Here is a 21,101-nt window from a genome sequence, read left to right on the forward strand (position 1 = left end):
CTGTGATACAACTCGCACAACCAAGAAATTGCACGTCGAAAAACACATCCTCTGTAGCATTTCCTGTTTTACGTTTTACATGTCGAGCAGGCTGGTGCATTGTGGCTGAGCGAGCTGTGGTTGTTCTCAAATCGTAAGCTTACAGAGTGAGAAGTTAAAGGGACAGCAAGTGCACGGTGCTTATCTCACGGTCTGTACTGTGAAACCAGGGACTGATCAGCTTGACGTCAAAAAAAGGAAGGACAAAAGATGAATTCCCAAGTTAATGACCGGATCTCATGTGGATGACTTCAGCATAACTGACCACTAGCTGAGTTCAGCATAAGCTAAGCGATGCATCTGAATAGTAACACCAAACATCAATGAGATAGCATGCACAGCTAGGTGTTAAAGCAGCTAACCACAAAGAGGTTTTGCTACACTTGTAACTCTGTTTCTTTTTGTTTTTTTATTAAAGTTTGCACTGAACAATAAAGCTGATCTAATTCAATCTTTTGTTGCTCCTTATAGGGACAGAGACCACCATCTGAAAACCTTTAAATCAGTAGTGCCTGCTAGCAAACTGGTGGACTGGCTACTCTCACAGGTAAAATAAGAAAATATTACACCGATGCACGCTCACGTGAATCCACAGAAGCCACCAAGGGTGCATTCAGTAATGATGTCTCTTATTACTGTAAATGAATGAATTGCTGCAGTGCATTGTGGTTGTTGTGTAAAACAACCACAATGCATTGTGGTTGTTGTGTAAAACAACCATAATGCATTGAAATTGAACAGTGAAACGAAACTAGTGGCTCAAAAATGTATTAATTTTAGGGTTGCATTTGGGTAAAAGGTGGATTTTCACTTTTTAGACTTTTGTGACTGTCACATAAACATGTACTGTCAATGCTACCATCCTGAGTTTCCTCCAAAATGTAAATGTGCACCCTTGTCTCAGTCCAGACCTTCAGGATGATGTAGCATGTGTTTTCTAGCTAAAAGCACTTTTTAATGAAACATTAGAATTCAGAAATTTAGAGTTATCATTATAATTTTGAAAAAGTTGCCTTTTATTATAGGTACGGTTTGAATGCAGTTTTAACATTTTCTACTGTCTTTACTGAAACTGAGGGACAAGTAACCCAGTAGTGTCCTAATCTCTCCCTCTCACTTGTTCTTAGACACATAGATATTAATCTGTGCTGATTAAATTGTACAGTTTTTAATGTCACAAAGTGAAGCAGCATGCTGCATATGAGCAGGTGTAAACAGGCATTGTGAATGACCCTGTGTGCGTCATTGACTTGGTTTCCCAGGGAGACTGCTCGAACCGAGAGGATGCCGTGACGCTGGGAGTGGGGCTCTGTAACAGTGGCTTCATGCACCATGGTCAGTTAAACTCACTCTCAAGCACTTTTGACAGATTCTAATCATTCATATTGTTTTGATTCCCCACAGCTTTGGCTTAAATTTGAATAGTGTTGTGTTTGTGGCACTTTCTCTTCAGTTCTTATTCTCTCCCCGGTCTTTCTGTGCTTTTCGATTACATCATCTTTCCCCTTCTCTCAACCCCACAAAAATGTTGTATTGGCCACTCTCTCTTGCATGCCATCATAGGCTTAAAAAAGGGGGCATCCTAAACTTGTATACCCAGTCTAAATTTTTAAAACCTCACTCACCACATTGTAGTTGGAACTGCTATGGTCCCAGCCCAGCATGTTGAACATAAACAGTTTTAGGAGTGTAGCCTAACCAGAGTTGTTTGGCTTTGCTACATGGCTGTCTGGGTCACTCCACTGAACCGTGAACGCTGTTTAATGCATAAAATTGAATCTGTCGTCAGCGGACACATGTATTTTGGGTAAAGTGGGAAGCACTTAAAAGAAGTAGTGTGGAAAGGCCGAAGAAGTGACAAGTTAACAGCACTTCCTGGTTTCCTGAAGGATATAGAGAAGTATGCAAGATTATAATACTTGGACGCACTCTAATCGGGGAGACCTGCAGATTAATTTAAATGTTAAAGTTTTGAATCCTTATCAAAGTCTCTTTAAGACAGTTTAACAACATCTCTGGAGTCTCATGTGCAGTATATGTACATTATAATGTGCATAAATAAAATTACTTTTTTCAGTCCTGCATCTGCCATCTGTAAAAAGTGACTATAGAGTGACTTTTGTTTTTTTGCTTGCTTAGCTTGCACCAGCTTTCACTACCATCTGTTTGAAGTTGTCACCTGTTCTCCTTTTACTCTGCCCTTCTTCGGGGTGAGGAACTCTCTCTTCTCAGCCTGTCTGCCCACCGCGCTTCACAAGTCACTCGCTTTAGTTCTTAGTCAGCACATCTGCTGCTCTTGACCCCGTTTCCTTTTGAACTCCTCTTCTTTTTGTCTCTCTCCATTCTTTTACACTATCCTCACCTTCTTCATTAACTTCATTAACTTCATTAACTTCATTCTTCAGTAACTCTGTTTGACTTACCGTCAAACAGAGTTACGAGGTTGTAAAACACTTCATCCGTGGGATGATAATGGGTAGCAAAGTTAATATAATTTTATTTGTCTTTAAGCTCACCGTCATGGACACCTGCAAGTATTGTAACTTACAGAGGCCGATAATAATTTACATGACCACACGTTTCCCTCTCACCACAACTCAATCTGCAGCAAGTACAGATCCATAAATCAATACTGAAGCCATGAAAAATATTGTTTGATCATTTATCTTTATCGCCTCTAGAGCAAATTGTCTTGTGGAAATCCATTTTGGCGCTTTGCACTTTATATCAACGCTTTGCATTTAAAGGTGCGGCTGTACCCAGATAAAGCAAAAGAATACTGTGCTGAAAGTGCTTTATCATGTATCATGACATGTTTTCCCAAATTCCTGCATCAGTGCATTGTAGATTCACAAAAATCAGTTTTTAAAAATCGTTTTAACACTCTTTAACATTTCTGTAAACTCTGTTCCAAAGATCCTTAAAAAATTGATGTTGATTGTTAGATAATGTTGGCAGTTCAGGGTGTTTAAATGATGATTTAGCAGTGTGTGAGTAACTGTGCATGCATTATGTGTGTGACAGTTTCCGTAGCGGCACTCCCCCACCAGCTGAATAGGAGTAAAAGTCTTATATGGCCACAGCCTATGTGAGTCAGAGGAAATAACTCACATTTGTGCTTCGTTTTAGTTGGTGCAAGGCCAGTGTGAGTAGGTGTGACCTCCGCGTGTGTGTGTGTGTAATGAGTTTGTGAACACTTTTGTTGCTCATCAAATCTCTGAGCAGCTGGGTACCTTTGGCCCTCGGTGTTGCCCGTACAAGCCTCATTTTACTGTGGCCTCAGAGAGTCATGCATCTGCACAGACACGGCAGATTAGGTAACATCCTCGGATGCATTTTTTGTGTCAGGGAAATGTTTGTGCCTCATGTCACAAATTCCAAATCCTCCTAAGACGCAAACCAGATGGACTTTTTTTTTGGTCTGTTTCTCTGGAAACAGACGTGACAGAACGCATTGTGACGTTTCAGTGCAAACTTCAAAAAGCTGCGGCAAGGCAATGCAGTTAAAAGACATACTGTACGGTACAATAGTGTGTGTCCTGTAATTGTAGCCGTGCTTACTGATGTGCACTTGGGCTTCAGCTTAATGACTTAACTGCTGTTAGTACTGCATAATTATTGAGACAGAATAAGTTAGCCTCTCCCTTTAATTCTGTTGCCTCAGGCCTGTAACAAAATAAAAATAAAGGGAGATCTTTCAAAACATTGAAAAAGAAAAGTGTTGGGTCTTTTCTTCACAATTACTGTGATTGGACAAAGCGACCATAATATGGTTCTCACCTGTTTGCAGTGCCCCATGTGTCGAAGTGAACAACAGTACATCAGTGGGATTTACACACACACACACACACACACACACACACACACACACACACACACACACACACACACACACACACACACAATTTCTCGTGTCCTCCTGAGAGTCTTCCCAACCTTGGTTTGGAAGACTTGTGTTGGCTGCAGTCCAGATGTGGTCTTGCTCCAGATGCTCTCACTAAAATCATCAGCTAATGAGCTAATTAACTGTTAGCTTGTTTGTGTAGAAGACTCCCAAAGATTAAAGCTTCTATAAACACATGTATCTTTCTAGATTTTTTTTTTTGGAAGTTGGGTCAAAGCTATATTTAAAAAAGCCTTTTTTTAATCTTTCTGCTCTTTTACTTTTTCACTGATCTTGCAAGACTGATACTGTGACGTTCTGCTATTTCTCTTTGTTATCTCCTGTGGCTGCATTCTGCACACATTTACCACATTTTTGTGTTTTTAAAAAAAACCATTTACTTCAGTTTTGGAGAAGAGCGAGTTTAAAGACGAGTCCCAGTTCTTCCGTTTCTACGCTGACGAGGAAACCGAGGGGACCGGCACCAAGAGCAAGCAGCTCCAGCGAAATGACTTCAAACTCATTGAAAACATCTTAGTCAAATCCCTTGTGGTGAGCAACACTCATATACACACTTTCACATGCTCCCACATCTATACATGGATACGCAGATATTGCCAGAATCTGGGAAAAAAAAACACTTCTAGCATCATCATTTTCCCACGAGAAAAACGTGCTAATAATTAAAAGGTTTGCGAACATCATTCCGATGCTCCAAACATGGCACAAAGATGTTTTGATTACCTTGCACAGCATTAACCACCCCAAAGACAAAACAAAAGCATGATAGGAAACAATGAGCCACTGTACTGTAGACTGAGGTTTTTCAAGTTATCCTGTTACGCTGTCGGGCATAAACATGCATTTTGACTGTAGAACCCTGCATACATATATACCTGTGTGCCTTCTTCTGATCTCCACATCTAAATTTTATTAACACCACTATACACAGCCCGAGTAGCTTTGATGACAACAAGCACATTTGCAATCGCTCTGATCACTATGCATCTGAGTGTTTTGCTCTGAATATAATTGTAATGTAATCAGCTGTATTGGCCGAGATGAATCTCTGTTGCGCTGCTGCTGATACAAGAGATAACTGTGAGAGATGACTGAAACGAACGGCAGCTGATGAATATTCTTGAAATACATTTGAAAATGTGAGCTGATGATTGATGACTGTAGTGCAGTTAAAAGCAGGACAAGACCTTTTCCTTCTTTAGTGCTTGATCTGCTTTAAAGACCTTTTAAGATGCGTCAGTCAACATTGTGTAGCCATTTCTTTTTTTAGCAGCAGAAAAAGGTAAGATTCAAATAAACAGTAACTTAGTTTTAACTCTTATAAGGTGTAATTTGCAGCAAACATGTCCATAATCACTCCAGAACTGAGCGTCCAGTTTGACACTATTAAATATTCTTTGTAGAAAGAGGAGGGGCTGCTTAGGGGAATATGGTATGTGCACTAACTGCCCAGATATTGGGTCACTTAAGTTTTCACTTCCAATCACATCTGTGGCGTGACTCCTGTTAATATCATTATCCTACAATAAAAGCATATAATATTTTTTTACACATACAGTAAAAGTCAGTCTGCACAACACTGGGTCAAGTGTTCGGGGGTTTCCACAAACTCACACAGAAAGTCAACTGTTTATTTGAGTCCATTATCTTCAGGGAAACCTAGAAGCATCATCAGCATCCCTTTTCATATCATAGTGAGAAGTAGGCACGCCATCTGGCTTTCCACAAGAAGTGGAAAAGGCCCTTTTCCTTGATTAGCGGAACTAATCCCCCCCAATGCCTATTATTGAAGTGAAGTGCAGGAACTCTTTATTTTCCACGGTCATCTCCTCTGATATACCAGCAGAGATCCCCATCTTATCAGGACTGTGCAGCAGGAAGATGGCCCCAGCAGCTTAACTAATGGAAGCCGCTAATGTGTTTGGCGACGACAGCGTTTAACTTTAAGCCTCAACCCCAAGTGGGAATACAATATGGAGAGCAGAGAGCAACATCAGGCAAAGGCACCTGAGACGGAATGAAAGTCACAAATGGCTAATGAAACTGTGATTATGTGTGAATAGTTTGCATGTGAGACCACCCAGAAAAAGTGCCGTAAATCACCTTTTTTTTTTCTTTAAAGCTTAAGTGATTTCTCAGACAAACCAGGTCACTGCCATGAAGACAAGTTGCCGTTTTATAGCCAGAGCCTACAGTTGCACAGAATTACAGCAGCAGAACCAAAGGAGACAGAAAGATGATGAATATGTGTGCATCTAAAATTATTTTCCTGTTTTCTTACTTGTGATACTAAATCAGTTCGAGACATTTTAAGCCTGACAGTCAGCGGTGAAAATGTGGAAGTAATTAGTCGATTTTCTCTGTGCTAGATTCACCCCGAGGAGGAAGGCTACGGCTTTGAGATTGAGGAGAAGAACAAGGCCATCGTTGTGAAATCTGTCACCAGGGGCTCACACGCTGAGGTAAACACACACACACTTCTTCCAGCCTCGGGGTGTCAGTTCCACTAGGTAATGGCTGTCTACTCTCCGGACGGCTGCTGTCACTCTGTCTCTCTCCCTTTTTCGAGAACTCTGCTCTGATTGGCTGCAGAGCCATTTGCAGATATATTTTTACGTTTAGGAGGGAGCAGCTTCCATATTGGTATTTGTCCCGTCCGTGCCATTGTGTCAGCCTTCACTGATGATGGGGAGGGGAATAACAGTGACAGCTCAATGGCTGTGCTAATACAAGATGGACGAGCCAATGTTTTCCTGTCTTATTGATCATTCATCCTCTTTTTATATCCTCTTACTCGCCTTAGACAGGTGACATACTTTACTTCTGGCCTGTCCGTCTGACAGCCCAGCCTGTATACTGTTAATCGTTGCAATGTTGTCATGAACACACATGATGGTGCCCTGGTTGTTTTTCCTCCACAGCCTGACTATAACTGTCATGCTCCCCACTATTTCCACATTTGTATCCTCATTTCTCCCGTGCCCCTGTGCTGCTCTGCAGCTCTCGATAATCTTCATTTTTATGCACTGCCCATCTACCACACTAAACCTTTGCTTCTCTGTTCCTTATTGCTCCTTTTTTCCTTAATTTTGAACCCCCTCTCACTCTATTATTTATTCCCCCGTGCCCTCCACTCCCCACAGTGGGGCGAGGATTGCTAGTTGTGACACAGCCCGTGTGCCAGCGCAGTGAATGAAGCTCAGCTGATTCCAATGGGGCTCTGAAAAGGGCTGAGAGGCACACACTCACACACTGAGCTCTTTCACTATATGATACTATTATAGAAAGTCACGTGCAGACTGGCACCCATGCTGTGTAATCACACACACATATACATGCACCCCTCTGCATTCAAATAGCTCTGGCTCCTCCCAGTCGTTCCTACATCCACGCTGGGCCTTCAAACAGAGTCGAGGCCTGGCTTAACCAAGACCATCCCACCGGATCTTTGCCCAGGACACTGGACTCACACAGTGAGTGCACAGAGGCTGTATTCTTCTCACAACGTGACTGAAGATGACTGCATTTAAATGCATGCTGCAGGCTGATTTGCTGTGTGTCTGTCATTTGTAAAGAGATTTCTGAAGCTGAAATCCGACTGAAAAGCTTGAAAATGTTTGTTTCTTTGGGAGCAGGTATACTGGTTTGTGCAGCTGCAACGCGCCGTGACTGAAGAGATTGTATATTAGCTAAAGGAATCTGGGAAGATCCGACAAAGCATCAGAGGTCGCAGGCAGAGCAACTGGCAACATTAGGAAAAAAATTATAACGTGACGCCCTTCAGTCTGGAAGTGCGTGCAAATCTAACACAAAGCAGGCATGACACTCAGGTCTAGCAATCATGCATTTTTATCATATCCAGTGGCCAATCTTTATACGCACTCACTGCATACAACTTCAGTCAAATGCTGGAAAATACACGACAAGACAGAACAGGCTGTGGGAATTTGGAGCAGCAAACAATGCTTTTCGTCTTATCGCTTGTTTGTTTGTTTGTTTTCTTCTTTGCTCCTTGGAGGCACATTATCATATACCAGCACTTGATTGTGAGTAATTCACGTTAGACAGGGGAATTGTACACAGTCTCTGTCTCACTCCGGTACTTGCTCGTAATTTTAAATTGAATTGCAGTCCCCCGACCTGAAACTCTTACTGTGCGGATGTTGCCTTTGGGAGGGGGTTCAGGCTGAAGCAAGCTGCCACCTATAAATAACCACATTCTGTCTCCTGTCTGTCCGTCTGTCCGTGCAGATGGCTGGCCTGCAGGTGGGCAGGAAGATCTACACCATCAACGAGGACCTGCTTTTCCTCAGGCCTTTCTCGGAGGTTGAAACCATGATTAGCCAGTCCTTCTGCATACGACGCTCCCTGCGGCTGCTGGTTGGCACCAAGGCCAAGGAGTGAGGGCTCATGCATATATGCTGAAATACACAATGTCCACTCATATAGACCGCACTGGTCTGATTGGTATTTTCTTTTTCTTTTTTTCCAGGATCGTAAAAATCCCTGACAACCCAGACACTCTCTCCTTCAGACTGAGTGGCTCTGTTCCTCCTCATGTCCACGCTGTGAGGAAAGGTAACTGACTTCTGTAGCCACAACAATCAGCAGAAATATGCATTTTTTTCAGAGATAGCAGAAGAATTTCATTATTACTCCTTCTCTCATGAACACTCAGAGAATAACACATAGGACGAAAGCATGGTACCACAGTTTAATAAGTAGGCTACAATTTTTTTATTACCCCAGATCGAAAATGTAATTTATAACAGCGTTGCTGTATCGTTAATATCTGGTTTCTGTCACATGGCGAAATGGCAGAAATAGTGTGCAGTTTTGTATTTAAAGGTAAAATAAGACCATGGCTTTGTACGTGTAATGGAAGAATAATCAGTTGAGCACTTTACAGCTCACGGGGAAGTGTAGTTAAATTATTATTTCTTGAATGTAGTTATAAGTGACCCATATTTTGCTTATGAGCCAACAGTGGAGATCCGTGAACAGATTTGTAAGATGTTGACCTTGTTATTTCTGCACCAGTGCCAGTAAATGCATTAAAAGTGTTTACGGTGTCAGAAAGACAAATAATTCCGGGGGAATTCAAAGGAAAGATGAGGTAACTCTAGCCTCTAACCACCTGTTACATTCTGCTCTTAGTGAGCCTCTATTAGGTTTTTATGGCCACCTGTCAGCCAGACAGCCCACGGTCAGGGTTCAAACCCTTAATAGAGCAAACTACTTTTCAAACACACACAATGTTCTGTGATCAGAGCTAAAACTGTAATGGGTAACTGAAAAGACAGCTACTTCTGTTTCCCCTTTTCGTTTCGCCTACTTTTCTTTAAGGCCTCCTTACTATACAGCCTGTTTGTCGGTCTCTAAAGAGAAAAATCAGCAGTGTGTTTAGAAGTTAAATGAGGGATGAATCCCAATTTGTAACCTAGCAGCACTAAGGCGAGGATACACACATGCACCCTAATAAAAAAAGACCGGTACAGCCAAGAAATTTGGTCCCTTGGTTTTATTGTCTTTCCTCCACTTTCTCTCCCTCTTAAACCCACCTCCTTCTTCCCTACATGTTCCTTTTCTCACTTTCCTAACATCCTCAATTACTTAGGACTCAGTATGACGTATGTTTCATTTGAATTCAGTGGCTAGTATTTTTTACCCCATTGTTTTTAAATGACTTTCTCTGGGAGATTTTCATTCATGGGTCAAGTAGTCTCCTTAATGTGGTTACTGCTGGCACCCTGGGTGGAAATTATGCCATTGCTGGTATTTTTAGATTGGGCAGGAAGGTTAATCGAGGTGTTGATTGGACTTCCAGGCTGTAAAGCCATTAGTAGCTTGAGACAGCATGTTATAGCACTCCACAGAGTGATTTCCCATTTTCCTGTAGAAACAATAGGGGAAATGTTTTGTTGAGAACTATGGGAATTGAATCCAAAAGTTAATTTTTTTTAATGAGTTCACTATGTTATGCTTAATTCAGTCATCCTGAAGAAGATGTTTCCCAGTGTATGTGTGGTGTTGTAAATGGTTTTTGCCTTTGTGCGAACTCATGATCCTGTGTGGAAATATTACAGGCTGGGAGGCAGCAGCGTCTGGTCTTCAGCCGGGCCAGGTCGTCCTGAAAGTCAATGGCAACAGTGTCAATCACAGCGACTACCAAGAGGTCTTGGAGCATTTCACAGCCCAGCGCACTCACCAGGAACCTCTCCAAGCGGTGAGCTAACACAGGCCAACAAAAAACAAACTATTCTGTAACATTAGAGCAGGTTTTCTAGCGTTAAGTCTCTTCTATTTAGCCCATATTATAATTGAAAGTTAAATCCCAAAAAACCACATCATCCTGCTCAGTACGGTGCATGGTGTTCTGTGAGGTTTTACAGTCCTTGTGTGTTGTTATGGCTCTAACTGTAAGGGAAATCCCTGAGCGCTTTATTTAGCAGACAGTAAACCAAGTAATGCCACAAGACAGCATGAATAGTGTCAGTGGTAGTTTTGGAAGTTAATATGTCAGATCATTTACTAATGGGGGAAAGCTCAATAAAAACCACATTTGACAAGCTAACAGCCCAAAGAATAGAGGTCAGCCAGACATTCCTGAGATGGTTCAGAAAAACAGCATTTGCATTAGTTGACTGTTTGCTCATTTCATCTGCATTTTTGGCTGGAATGGTAGGTTTCTTAGTGAGATCCAAAGTGAATTACAAGCTGTCACTATGTCGCTACAGGTTATATAACTCAAAATACACTCCTGCCTGGAGTGAAACAGTATCCACAGTGTTCATTCAGCCCCACTGCCAAAACTGCATGAGTTAAATTCTTTATTAAAGTAACATTAGTGAATTGTTTTGGGGTTGTTGTTTTTTTTTTCAAACTGAGCCATGACTAAATAACAAGTGTTTATACTGAATACTAGATGGCCAATGTCAAAACTACAAACTCCTCTTTGGTTGTTTTGACATTCCTGCAGAAGCAACTCATGTCTCCAGGCAGTATTTCAAAAGGCTGCAGACAGAGCAGAGCAAGGTGTCCTCCGTACGATGTTTTGTTTTGTCTTATTTTATTTAGCTGATCATTTAACCAGTTTGTTGTCAGTGGTTGAGTGCATTGCATTGTTCATTTAGGTGGAATCAGTCTTTATTGCATTGCCAGGGTAAAAGCTTCTCTATCCATACTTTAGCTTCTTCCCTCTAAAATACGTGTATAAAGCCCTCTCATATTTACACAGCTTGATGTTGATGTTTCTGTTTTTCATCATGTTCTCATCCACATTAAAATTCCAACAAATAGTCTACCAAACACTGCAGCCATGCTGACGGCTGGTAAAACTAATATCGGATGGGTCTGTCTAGATGAACTGGTGAGAGAGAGGGGGCCCAGACAGCAGGCGCCCCGGCGACTGATTTTTTTGAGCTTTAATCTTCTTCCCACAGTGTCACTGGGTGTATCGAGCATTCGAGGATGTGGAAGAGCTACAAAGAGAGAGGGGTGCAGATGAGGAGGAGGACAGCCCTTTCAAGCCTTACCCAGTGGAGAATGGCTCTGACCACGAAGAGGACAAAAGCACCAATGGAACAGGTGAAACGTGGTGCTGTGAAATTGTTTGCAGTCTTTTGTTTTGCTCGGATTTAAAGTTTTATCAGTGTCGCAGTGTGTCTTTAATTTCTGTATGAAGCTTTCAATCCCCAATTCCTTTGCGGTTTTTCCGCTCATGTCAGCTAGTTTCATTTCAGTCAGCAAAATGTATCTGAGCGAGATTAGTGCTGCTTTGGCAGCTTTTTGCCTTGTGTGTGAATCCAGATTGATTGCAGGCTTCATGCTAAAAACATGTGACCCTGCCAAAAACATTACATCAAAACATTATGTTCTGTCTACAATGCTTTTTTTTTGTTGTTTTTTTCATTTGGCTTCTGACTTGGGTCATATTTACCGTGCCGGTAAAAGTGGCTTCAGCAGTTGGTAATTTGCTCTGGATATAGAAAATTCGCAGTTTGAAAATGACACTTCCGCACGCTACAGTCATAGGACACCATTAAGTAATATTCAGTGTACACTTTGTGGCCAATTTTCCCACAGTGCTGGCAGGGTAAGCACACTTGACAGATGTGCAGCACACTGTGTACCTTTACATGTGTCATTACTAAAATGACTTAAAATGATATTGTGTTTTTCCCTCAGAGATTTTTATACGCACTACATTTTTGTTTTTTCATGATTTTGAAGTGATTTGAGTTTTTTTTTTAAACATGCACATATCGTTTGATTTTTTCGGTTATTGTATTTTAGTTGGTTATTTACTTTTGAATGTATGTCAAGTATTTAATTGAAATCTGTGATCCACAGACTGCAAGCTGGGCAGACTCTCCCTGTGTGATCTGCCTCTGGTCAGTCTGACAGTTGATAACGTCCACTTGGAGCATGGCGTGGTGTATGAATATGTGAGCACTGCTGGCATCAAGAGCCACGTCCTGGAGAAGATAGTGGAACCCAAAGGCTGCTTCAGCCTCACTGCGAAAGTGAGTTTTGTCAAGATGAGAAGTTTGTTCAGCTAAAGCCTACATATGCATTTATCGTTAGACTGGTGGATAGTTATGCTAAATATTGCTTAAGTTTCAAACAGTAAAGTCAGCTTAATATTTTGTTTTTGCTTCTGGTTTCACTTACTGGAACTGGAAAGCAGAAAGTTTAGCTGGGGTAAAACTCAGCTGCCTTATTTCGCTGCTACAGCTAGAATTGTTAATTTGCCAGTGATTGAAATGGACTAAATCGGGTTCCTAAACCGTTATTGTCAAGGTGATCTATCCTCAGCAATTGTTCTTGTCTCTACAGATCCTGGAGGCATTTTCTGGCGATGACAGCCGCTTCGTTCATAACTGCAGCCAGCTCATCTACCAGAACGACCGAGTCGTTACCATGCCTCAGTACGAGTTCAGACAAATCTGCGACACCAAGCTGGAGAGTATCAGGAGGCGTATCAGCAGCTATCAGCAGGTATTGAGACATTCTTGTGTTTTCTCTTGAGCATAGATGTGAACACAGGAATGTTCCGGTATTCAGTCATATTAGTTTACCAAACACAGTTTATTTTGTGACATGTGACTAAATGGTTCAGTGGAACATCCTTTTCTATAGCAATAAATTCACATTTTTGCTCCCCCCAAAAAAGACATGGCAATTTTTTATTTTTTTTTTTACACTACTCCTATTGCATTAAATGCGTTTTGAGCAGCTTGGTGAAAGTGTGTTAAGAGTCTCACAAAATGCTTTTTCAAGACAGTTGTGTTTGTCATGTAGACCACATGCCACTACCTGGTAAACACATTTTGATATTTGTCTTATTTTTTCCTTACATATTACACAGACTGTAAAAGAAATCATATAAAATCCAAACCCATTGAATTATTAAAAATAGCATCGCATCTAAGAAACATCCAGGAGCTTCATTCTGATAAGAAAGCTAATATCTACAATAATTAAATGCAAACTTTAATTAACTCAGTCGCTCACATACCAGAACCCTTATCAGAAGCTTTACGATATCATGAAGATGCAACAGTTGTAGTCATATCATTTTTTAATTCACTAAATTCATTACCTTCTTCTTCATGGCTTCTCCCATTTTGTTTCTCTTTTTCACACAGTTTGCTCTGGAACTGAGGAACAAGGTGTGGCCCTCTGTCAGGCAGGCTGGGGTTCGCCCTCACCCACTGGGCTGCATGGACTTTGTTCCCACCAACTGCCACATCAACTTGATGCAGGTCTCCTACCCCAAAAGCACTACCTCTGCCGGCAGGACTTTCAGCATCCGTTTTGGTCGTAAAAACTCCATCTTTGGCCTGGACCCCGACCAAGGTAGGAGCTGCGCACAGTCCTCCAACCAAGAAGATTAGAACAATCTCAACAGTGTCACATTTTCACTGTGTAAAGTAAGCGTTGCAGGGATTTATCCCTCTCATGGTAATATAGCTTACCACTAGCTCAGTGGTCATTTTGATGCTTTGATGCATTTCATGCTGTGACTGGACCAACCCCAGCCTCCCGGTGTAACCAAAAAGGCCCAACAAGGATTCTCGTGGTAAAATTAGATGAGTAGGTTGCTATTAAGACTCCATTAGCCCTCGGCCATTATATTCAAGTTACTGACATGAGAAGTGAGTGAATGATGTAAGCAAAGACCTCAGTGCAGAGTAGGAATGTGTTCACTCTGTGGTGCGTTAGAGGTCACAGAGCAGAGGAAAAAAAGTGAGAGATTTAGTTGAAATGGAAAGTAGAAGATGTTCAAGGAGAGAATAAAGTTTGGAAATACTTTTAAAATTTGGTTTTCAATAGGAATTTTAGAGGTTAACATGTGAACTTCTACTCTCAGCAAAGATGAAAAGGCAGTACAGCTGTCTAGACAGCAGACAGTCAGCATTGTTCCAAGATGCTCGGCCCCATCTTTCCTCTGAACACCAGCTGCCGGTCAGACATCTGTCAAGCACTTGTACTGATGAGATGTTGCTGTGGCTCTTTTTTTGAAAGCTGTCGTTAGAGTTTGAACTGTCTTAGATCACCACGAGTATTAAATCTGTTTTCAGTTTTTGGATATGTCAGGTTATTACAGCTTAGCTTGGCATTCAACCCAGATAAACAGGCTTCCTTTTACCGTGTATATTAGCTGAACGATGGTCTTTTTAAGACTTTGTTTTTCGTCAACACCAAATTAAGAACAGATAAGAGTATTACTTCATAGCTTTTGAACATCTGGCATAGATGTAATTGTCAGAGCGTGAAGTCTTTTTCATTCAATCACCCGTAACATCTCTCCTCTCCTTTAGCACAACTGAACCCCATGTCCCACACTCAACATTGCATGACCAGCATGGGAGCTCCGTCCTGGAGCTGCTCTGGTTTGGATGGGGATGAAGCGGATGGCAGCGGGGAAGTGAATGTCGATGGAGGGGAGGGCTTGAATAATAGTCGCCACGGAGAAGGCGGTTTGAGTTTCCTGCTCAAACAGGAAGACACCGAGACACAGGACGCCTACATTTACTTGTACAGTCGTTTGGACGTTGCTGTGAGGGAAATGAAGCAGTATGTTGCTCAAATAGATGTGTAAGTATTACAGCTCGTATTCATCACGTTTCATTTAACAGCACTGAACCTTATTTTCACATAAATGTTTTCTTATCTTTTGAAGGTTATGCCTATTCTGCAAATGTTTTCTTCAATCACGTGTGCCACATATTAGAAAAAAGAAAACTTTTACTCACATCCATTCAGAAATTAGTCCCAGCATTACCGACCTTCTGCTGTTATCAGATATTTCCATTCCACTACTTTTTTGAGTAGGCTATTTTCGTAACCTTCTCGCTGACATTCAGAGATCTCTGCGTGAAACGCTGTTATCCCCACAGCAGCCTGTCTTTGTCTGTCCTCCCTCTGCCTTGTTTAAAGCTGAGGATTTACAAAAGGAACATTCTTCAGGCCCAAAATATTTATGGGCCAGGCCCAGTACAGGAACAGGGAGTGAGGCCAGGATAACATCAAGAGAAAGAGACACATATTGTGTGTCTGTGCTGAGGAAGGGGTGTGACAATTTGAATGAATACATGTGTATGTTTTAGTTATGGGGGAGCCCATGCATTGTGTATTGTATTAGAAATGTAAGCATAACAGTGTCTTGACATGAAGACTTTAATTTGAATATAAATGATCAAGTTCTATAAAAGCTTTGAATATGCTAAAAACATAACACAAAATGATGGCATATATGTTATATAAATTATGATATATGCTCTGTATCATATGCTAAAGATATGTAGATAATGTCTCCAAGGTAAAGAGCAATATCTATATTTTGTTGTTTTCAGATATATTTGTTTATATTTTTTTCTCTAGGCTGTTGTCATCCATCACCGAGCCTACACAGCTCCAAGGAGAGGGCGGAGAGCCTCCAATCGATGAGGAAAATCAGCCGCCCGCCCTGGTCCCCTGTGAGGATGGATGTGACCAGGACAAAGTGGAGCAGGGCGGCACTAAACGAGTCTGCTTCAAAGTGAACGAGGAGGACCAGGAGGACTCCGGCCACGACACAATGAGCTACAGGGACTCCTACAGGTAAGTGCTTACTGAATATGCAGCTACAGGTTACAGTGTAATCTGGCATGGAAGCCTTAAACACACATTATTCAAAAAGCACCTGAAAAGGTAATAACAAGGTGCTGATAAGACACATTAGCTAAAGCTTCAAATAAACAGGCTTAGGTTGAAGACCCCCGGAAAACCATGAAAATGTGAATTTCATTGGCCTGGGGTTGGTAACTAGGGGCACTTCAGCAAAATCATCTTAAAATGACAGAAATTCCCAATGTTCAGGACAATGCCTAAGATGATGGTGATGAAGAAGAAGGGCTTGCTGGCTTGTTAGCCTATGGAAACAGGATATGCTGGATATGCTTAGGGAGCAAACTGCCCTGTCTATCAAAGATGCTGGGGAAAATGGGATTTACTTCCATATTGGAAAACACAACTGGACTATATTCTAAAAACTTTTTATCTTGCTCTTGATTTCAAACTGGCATATTAGAGCATACTTTCACCTTTTCTGTATATTTCTATTGCAAGTCGGCATGATATCATTTAAAGTGGTATTTACCTCATGGTTTTCTGGGGGCCTTCAAGGTATTTACCTCTCAAATTATATTTTCTACAATTTGAGACCTAAGTAGCTTATATATAACTCCAATATATAACTTGAAACACTTTGACCTTAATTATTTAAAGTAATATTTTCATTTCATTCTTTCTTTATTCGTTCATCTGTTATAGCAGCATCACAGGTTAAAAAACGACTCCTTAAAAACAAAAACAGCGCTCTGAGACTCCCACTTTACTCCACAAACCTATAATGCTTCTCATTTCCCCCCTTTGGAGGCTATAATTCATTCCAGATGTTGCCATTTTAACTGAGATGCAGGGCTAAAAATGACTTCAAAATGCTCTGGTTGAATCTGGTTATGTCATTTGCTTGTTGCAAGTTCATTCAGATGATTTTTTTTTTGAGAAGGAGTGTGTGTGTGTTCACTGAACAGAGAGCCACTGAGCCCCACCCTCCACCACCCACTAAGATATAGTTATTGGTTGTCAGTGCGGTGGGCTGGTGTATAATAAAGCGAAATGTTTGGGGCGCGGCCTCCTCACCCGCTCTGTCATTAAAGCCTGGCCACGTCATGTGAAATGCAGCTACCTCATCGTAATAAAATGTATAGCAAAATGTCGGCTCTTCTGTGTGTGGTATAAACACACGCTCATGCACTCACACTTGCACACAGAGCTGTTTACTCAGGGTTTTTTGAGGCCAAGTAGGAAAAAAAACTCTGGTCAAGGTAGCTGTACAAAGCTGCCCAGTGAATGTGGATGAATCATCCCACTTGTAAAATTTTGCATGTGATGAAAAGTGCTTATGTGTTTCACGTGTGGGTGGTGCTTTTTTTTTTTTAAAGTTTTTGTCCAGCTGAGAGAATCAGGCAGTAAAGCCTGAGGTGGTGACAGACCACAGTAGAACTCAACAGCTGGAGGTCAGTGGCCAAGCGCAGCCTGTGACAGACGCAATGCTAGAGGAAGGACAGGAGAGAATGACTTTTACACACACACACACACACACACACACACACACACACACAGGGTCAACAACAAAAAAATGCAAAGAGGACTGGTGTGAAAAAATTCATGAGGAAAATAGTGTTTGTTCCAAACTCTGGTATATTGTGTCTCCCATAAATCACTGCTTCTCTAGTGTGTGTGTGTGTGTGTGTGTGTGTGTGTGTGTGTGTGTGTGTGTGTGTGTGTGTGTGTGTGTGTGTGTGTGTGTGTGTGCATGTGTGCGTGTGCCTGTGTGTGGTGTTGTTCGGACCTTTCTTCGTAGTAAGGTGCTGCTACATGTTGCTTACATGTGATGATGGTGGTGGAGAGAGCTGTAGGTGAGCAGACTGAGATGTTTTAATCCACAGTGAGCGCTGTGTGGATGAGAGCATCATCCATCAGTAGTGGATGTTTGATCGCAGGATAAAGTGTACTGATCTGCACTAGACCTTCTCTTTAATGGGGAGAAGTGAACCCAGACACATACTAGCAAAATACTCATCTAAACCACTGAATCCCTTCCCTGTCTGAGTCCAGATTTTATTTTTTCTATCTAAAATTTCTCCAGTCTACTTTTTCCAGGTAGCTCAGAGGTAGATTGTATCACCATTTTTTTCTTGTCCTTGCTTGCCTAATATGTAAATAAGCCTAAAAACACCTATGATATGTATCTTTTCTAGGAAAATATGCTAAAAATATATTAAGTGTCTATTGGATTATGGAAGAATATAATCATTCAAGCTATTTCAGCAAATATGCTGACATTATTAGCATATTTTAAACCTTTTTTTTTAAATTGCATTGAATAGCACATAAATAGCGTATAACAAATGGCTACAGTTTAAGTAGGAATGTCAGAAGTTGCTAATGAGTTGTTCACTATCACCCCACCTGTATTAATAATTGAGAAGATATCATCTTGTATATAATTTAATGTAAGTGAGACCATGAGAGCTGTGTGCAGAGGTGTGTTTGCGCTCCATTACTGCGGACAGGTTAATTATCACAGTCGTACTCACACTGTTGGCAGGAGATGTGTGAAGCTAAATTGGATGTCACCTTTTCTATCCGTGTGTGAGACAAAGGCAGAAGCCAAGTTTGTGTGCATGCCTCTGAATTCAGTGAGGAAATGCAGCTCCCTTTAACGAATCAGATAGAAAAAGGGAATTATACAGTATAAAGAGAGGAACATATATCATTTTACTGTAAGTATGTGATATTGTTTTTGCACACATTTATGAGAAGCCAGCGGAGCATTCAAGCCAAGTTATCATTGTAGCACCTCTACGGTAGCCACCCCCACCATCCCAACAGCACAAATTTACATACATTGGACACCACAGAATAACCCAGCAGGTGATATCCAGGCTCCACTCCCCCCACTTTGTCACCCTGCCAGCCCAGATAATAGTAAAGCAACACAAAGCCAGTGATGGTGTTTTGTAGGTCGTAGTCGCTCGTAGGCCATTTGTCATGGTAATTCAGCTTGTGAATCATTCTGAACTTCTCTGAGGGGGATTGCAAGCGTGCTCACTTAAAGCCATGTATAATTTGAGCCACATAAATCTTCCACTTGCTCCCGGTAATCATGGTGAATCACATCGATGTATGACTATAAATACCAGCCCCGCTAAGGCTGAAATTGTCTCCGCACACCAGCAAATGAAGAAAGGAATACAGTCCCAACTAAACGTGAAAACTAGGAAAAGAAGTTGTTCATAAAAGTGTCTTTGTAAAGTGGAGAGCTCCATTTTATGCACGCGCGAATTATATCCGATTTATTTGGGAATCTGATATAGCTACAGTTTTACTGAATGCAGCTCTGTGTAAGGCAGCAGCAGTTGTTGTTGTTGTGAGAAGCGTTTAATTGCCTTTGGTTTCATATACTGTAAATCAGAAAAGGCATTTACAATCACAAGGATTATTTGGCAGCATAATTACTAGATGCAGCTTTCCAAATCCTCTCTGTGGTTTAAGAACGGAATGAGCCCTTTTTTCCCTAATGCTTTTTAACTGGGTGCTACTTGTGTGTGTGTGTGTGCGTGTGTGTGTGCTCATTGTTACAGTGAATGCAACAGCAACAGAGACTCCGTCCTGTCCTACACCAGTGTGCGAAGTAACAGCTCTTACCTGGGGAGTGATGAGATGGGATCAGGTAATAAACGGCTTTAAGTTGATCTGTGCATGTGTAAATAAGCAAGGTGTATTTAATGTTTTGGCTCTCCTCCACATTGAATTTTACACGACACACTGATCAGATCAGATCCGATGTTGGAATGAAAAGCCAGCTCAAAGGAAAAAAGAAGCATCTCTGTTCCAAAGTTAATTGGATGTAAATAATATAAGCTAGGCTTATGCAAACATACACTTCTGGATGCTTAAAAACAAGAAATAAAGGATATTTCCGTAAGAATAAATCTGTGTGAGCCGTCTCGTGATTTACTCTGTGCTACCTCGTGTTTTCCCAAGACACAGAAATCCTCTAGATATAGCTTGGAGGTGACTGTGGCTGGATATTATAGAAGCTGCATTTCATTTAAAGCCACAATAATGTGCAGCGAGCCAAGTATGTGTCCACTGCTATTTATTGCTTTGTTTTTTATCAGCGTCAAGTCATGAACAGCTCACGCTGAGATGTTGCGTTGTAATAATTTATTAGCCTTCATTCAGTCTAATATGATGCTCAGGTCAGATTTTGCAGTGACAGATGGAGAGAAGTGTGTTTTAATAAGCCCAGATGGTTGAATAAAAATTAATACTTGTTGTAGAAAGTGTGATTATTGCCTCTCATCAGCTATTTGTTTTTACTGTCAACTAGGGGACGAGCTGCCGTGCGACATGAGGATTCCCTCTGACAAACAGGACAAGCTGCACGGCTGCCTCGAGCACCTTTTCAACCAGGTTAGTTCGACCGTTGAGTTCGGAGTAAGTAAGTAATTCCTGATTAACTTGGAATTTTTTGCTGTATTTCCCCAAAGTGCTTTGCCTAAGCCCAGGCCTAAGTCTAACCCTAGTTTTTAAACAGACTTTAAACTCAGCCACTAGATGTAGAAGTTAAAGATGAAGAAACAGGGAACACACATGTCAGCATTAACCATTTGGAACAGATCACTGTGATGGTAATCAGTTGGCATCTGGGCTGAGTTACCTCATGCGGCTTGCTGTCCTCTGTTCGGGATTCTGGCTTTCTCTCTCATCTCATGACTTCCTTTCTTTCTCTGTTCTCCACTCTGTCTCCTTGAACACGCACAAGCTTTCACTGATGCACGGACTAAGTTGAAGACATGCGTCCGTCGTTTCATCTCTTCTCGATGTCCTTTGATTCCCTGCTGGTGGAGTTGGGGGGTGATAGGGGCACAGCTACTTTGGCTGCAGTAGTTCTTTGCACATGTAAACAGCAGCTCAGGGGGCCTGCTAACACAAGCCCTGTTGTTGTTAATTGTGGAAAACCTTTGCCAGAAGTTACTGCAAAGTTCTGTGTGTGAGCTTGTGTGTTTGCGCTTGAGCGGCGCAGAAATAAAAGCGG

At 41.5% G+C, this 21,101-nt stretch overlaps 1 protein-coding gene across 3 annotated transcripts in view; it reads left to right on the plus strand.

Annotated features, from left to right (window-relative positions):
• The window catches only part of prex1 (phosphatidylinositol-3,4,5-trisphosphate-dependent Rac exchange factor 1), a 78,497-nt gene that overhangs the window by 45,296 nt on the left and 12,100 nt on the right, over positions 1-21,101 (plus strand). For all 3 annotated transcript variants that reach the window (XM_084917384.1, XM_084917382.1, XM_084917383.1), the window contains exons 14-28: positions 511-586; positions 1,302-1,374; positions 4,329-4,474; positions 6,313-6,405; positions 8,195-8,343; positions 8,436-8,521; positions 10,030-10,169; positions 11,386-11,530; positions 12,296-12,468; positions 12,782-12,943; positions 13,594-13,804; positions 14,770-15,046; positions 15,833-16,051; positions 19,642-19,730; positions 20,394-20,476. In XM_084917384.1, coding sequence (XP_084773510.1) covers positions 511-586; positions 1,302-1,374; positions 4,329-4,474; positions 6,313-6,405; positions 8,195-8,343; positions 8,436-8,521; positions 10,030-10,169; positions 11,386-11,530; positions 12,296-12,468; positions 12,782-12,943; positions 13,594-13,804; positions 14,770-15,046; positions 15,833-16,051; positions 19,642-19,730; positions 20,394-20,476 — 2,122 coding nt within the window. The remainder of the gene's footprint in view (positions 1-510; positions 587-1,301; positions 1,375-4,328; positions 4,475-6,312; positions 6,406-8,194; positions 8,344-8,435; positions 8,522-10,029; positions 10,170-11,385; positions 11,531-12,295; positions 12,469-12,781; positions 12,944-13,593; positions 13,805-14,769; positions 15,047-15,832; positions 16,052-19,641; positions 19,731-20,393; positions 20,477-21,101) is intronic.

Source organism: Perissodus microlepis, chromosome 20 (assembly GCF_051167445.1).
Source record: "Perissodus microlepis isolate ML-2025 ecotype Zambia chromosome 20, ASM5116744v1, whole genome shotgun sequence".
Lineage (NCBI taxonomy): Eukaryota > Metazoa > Chordata > Actinopteri > Cichliformes > Cichlidae > Perissodus > Perissodus microlepis.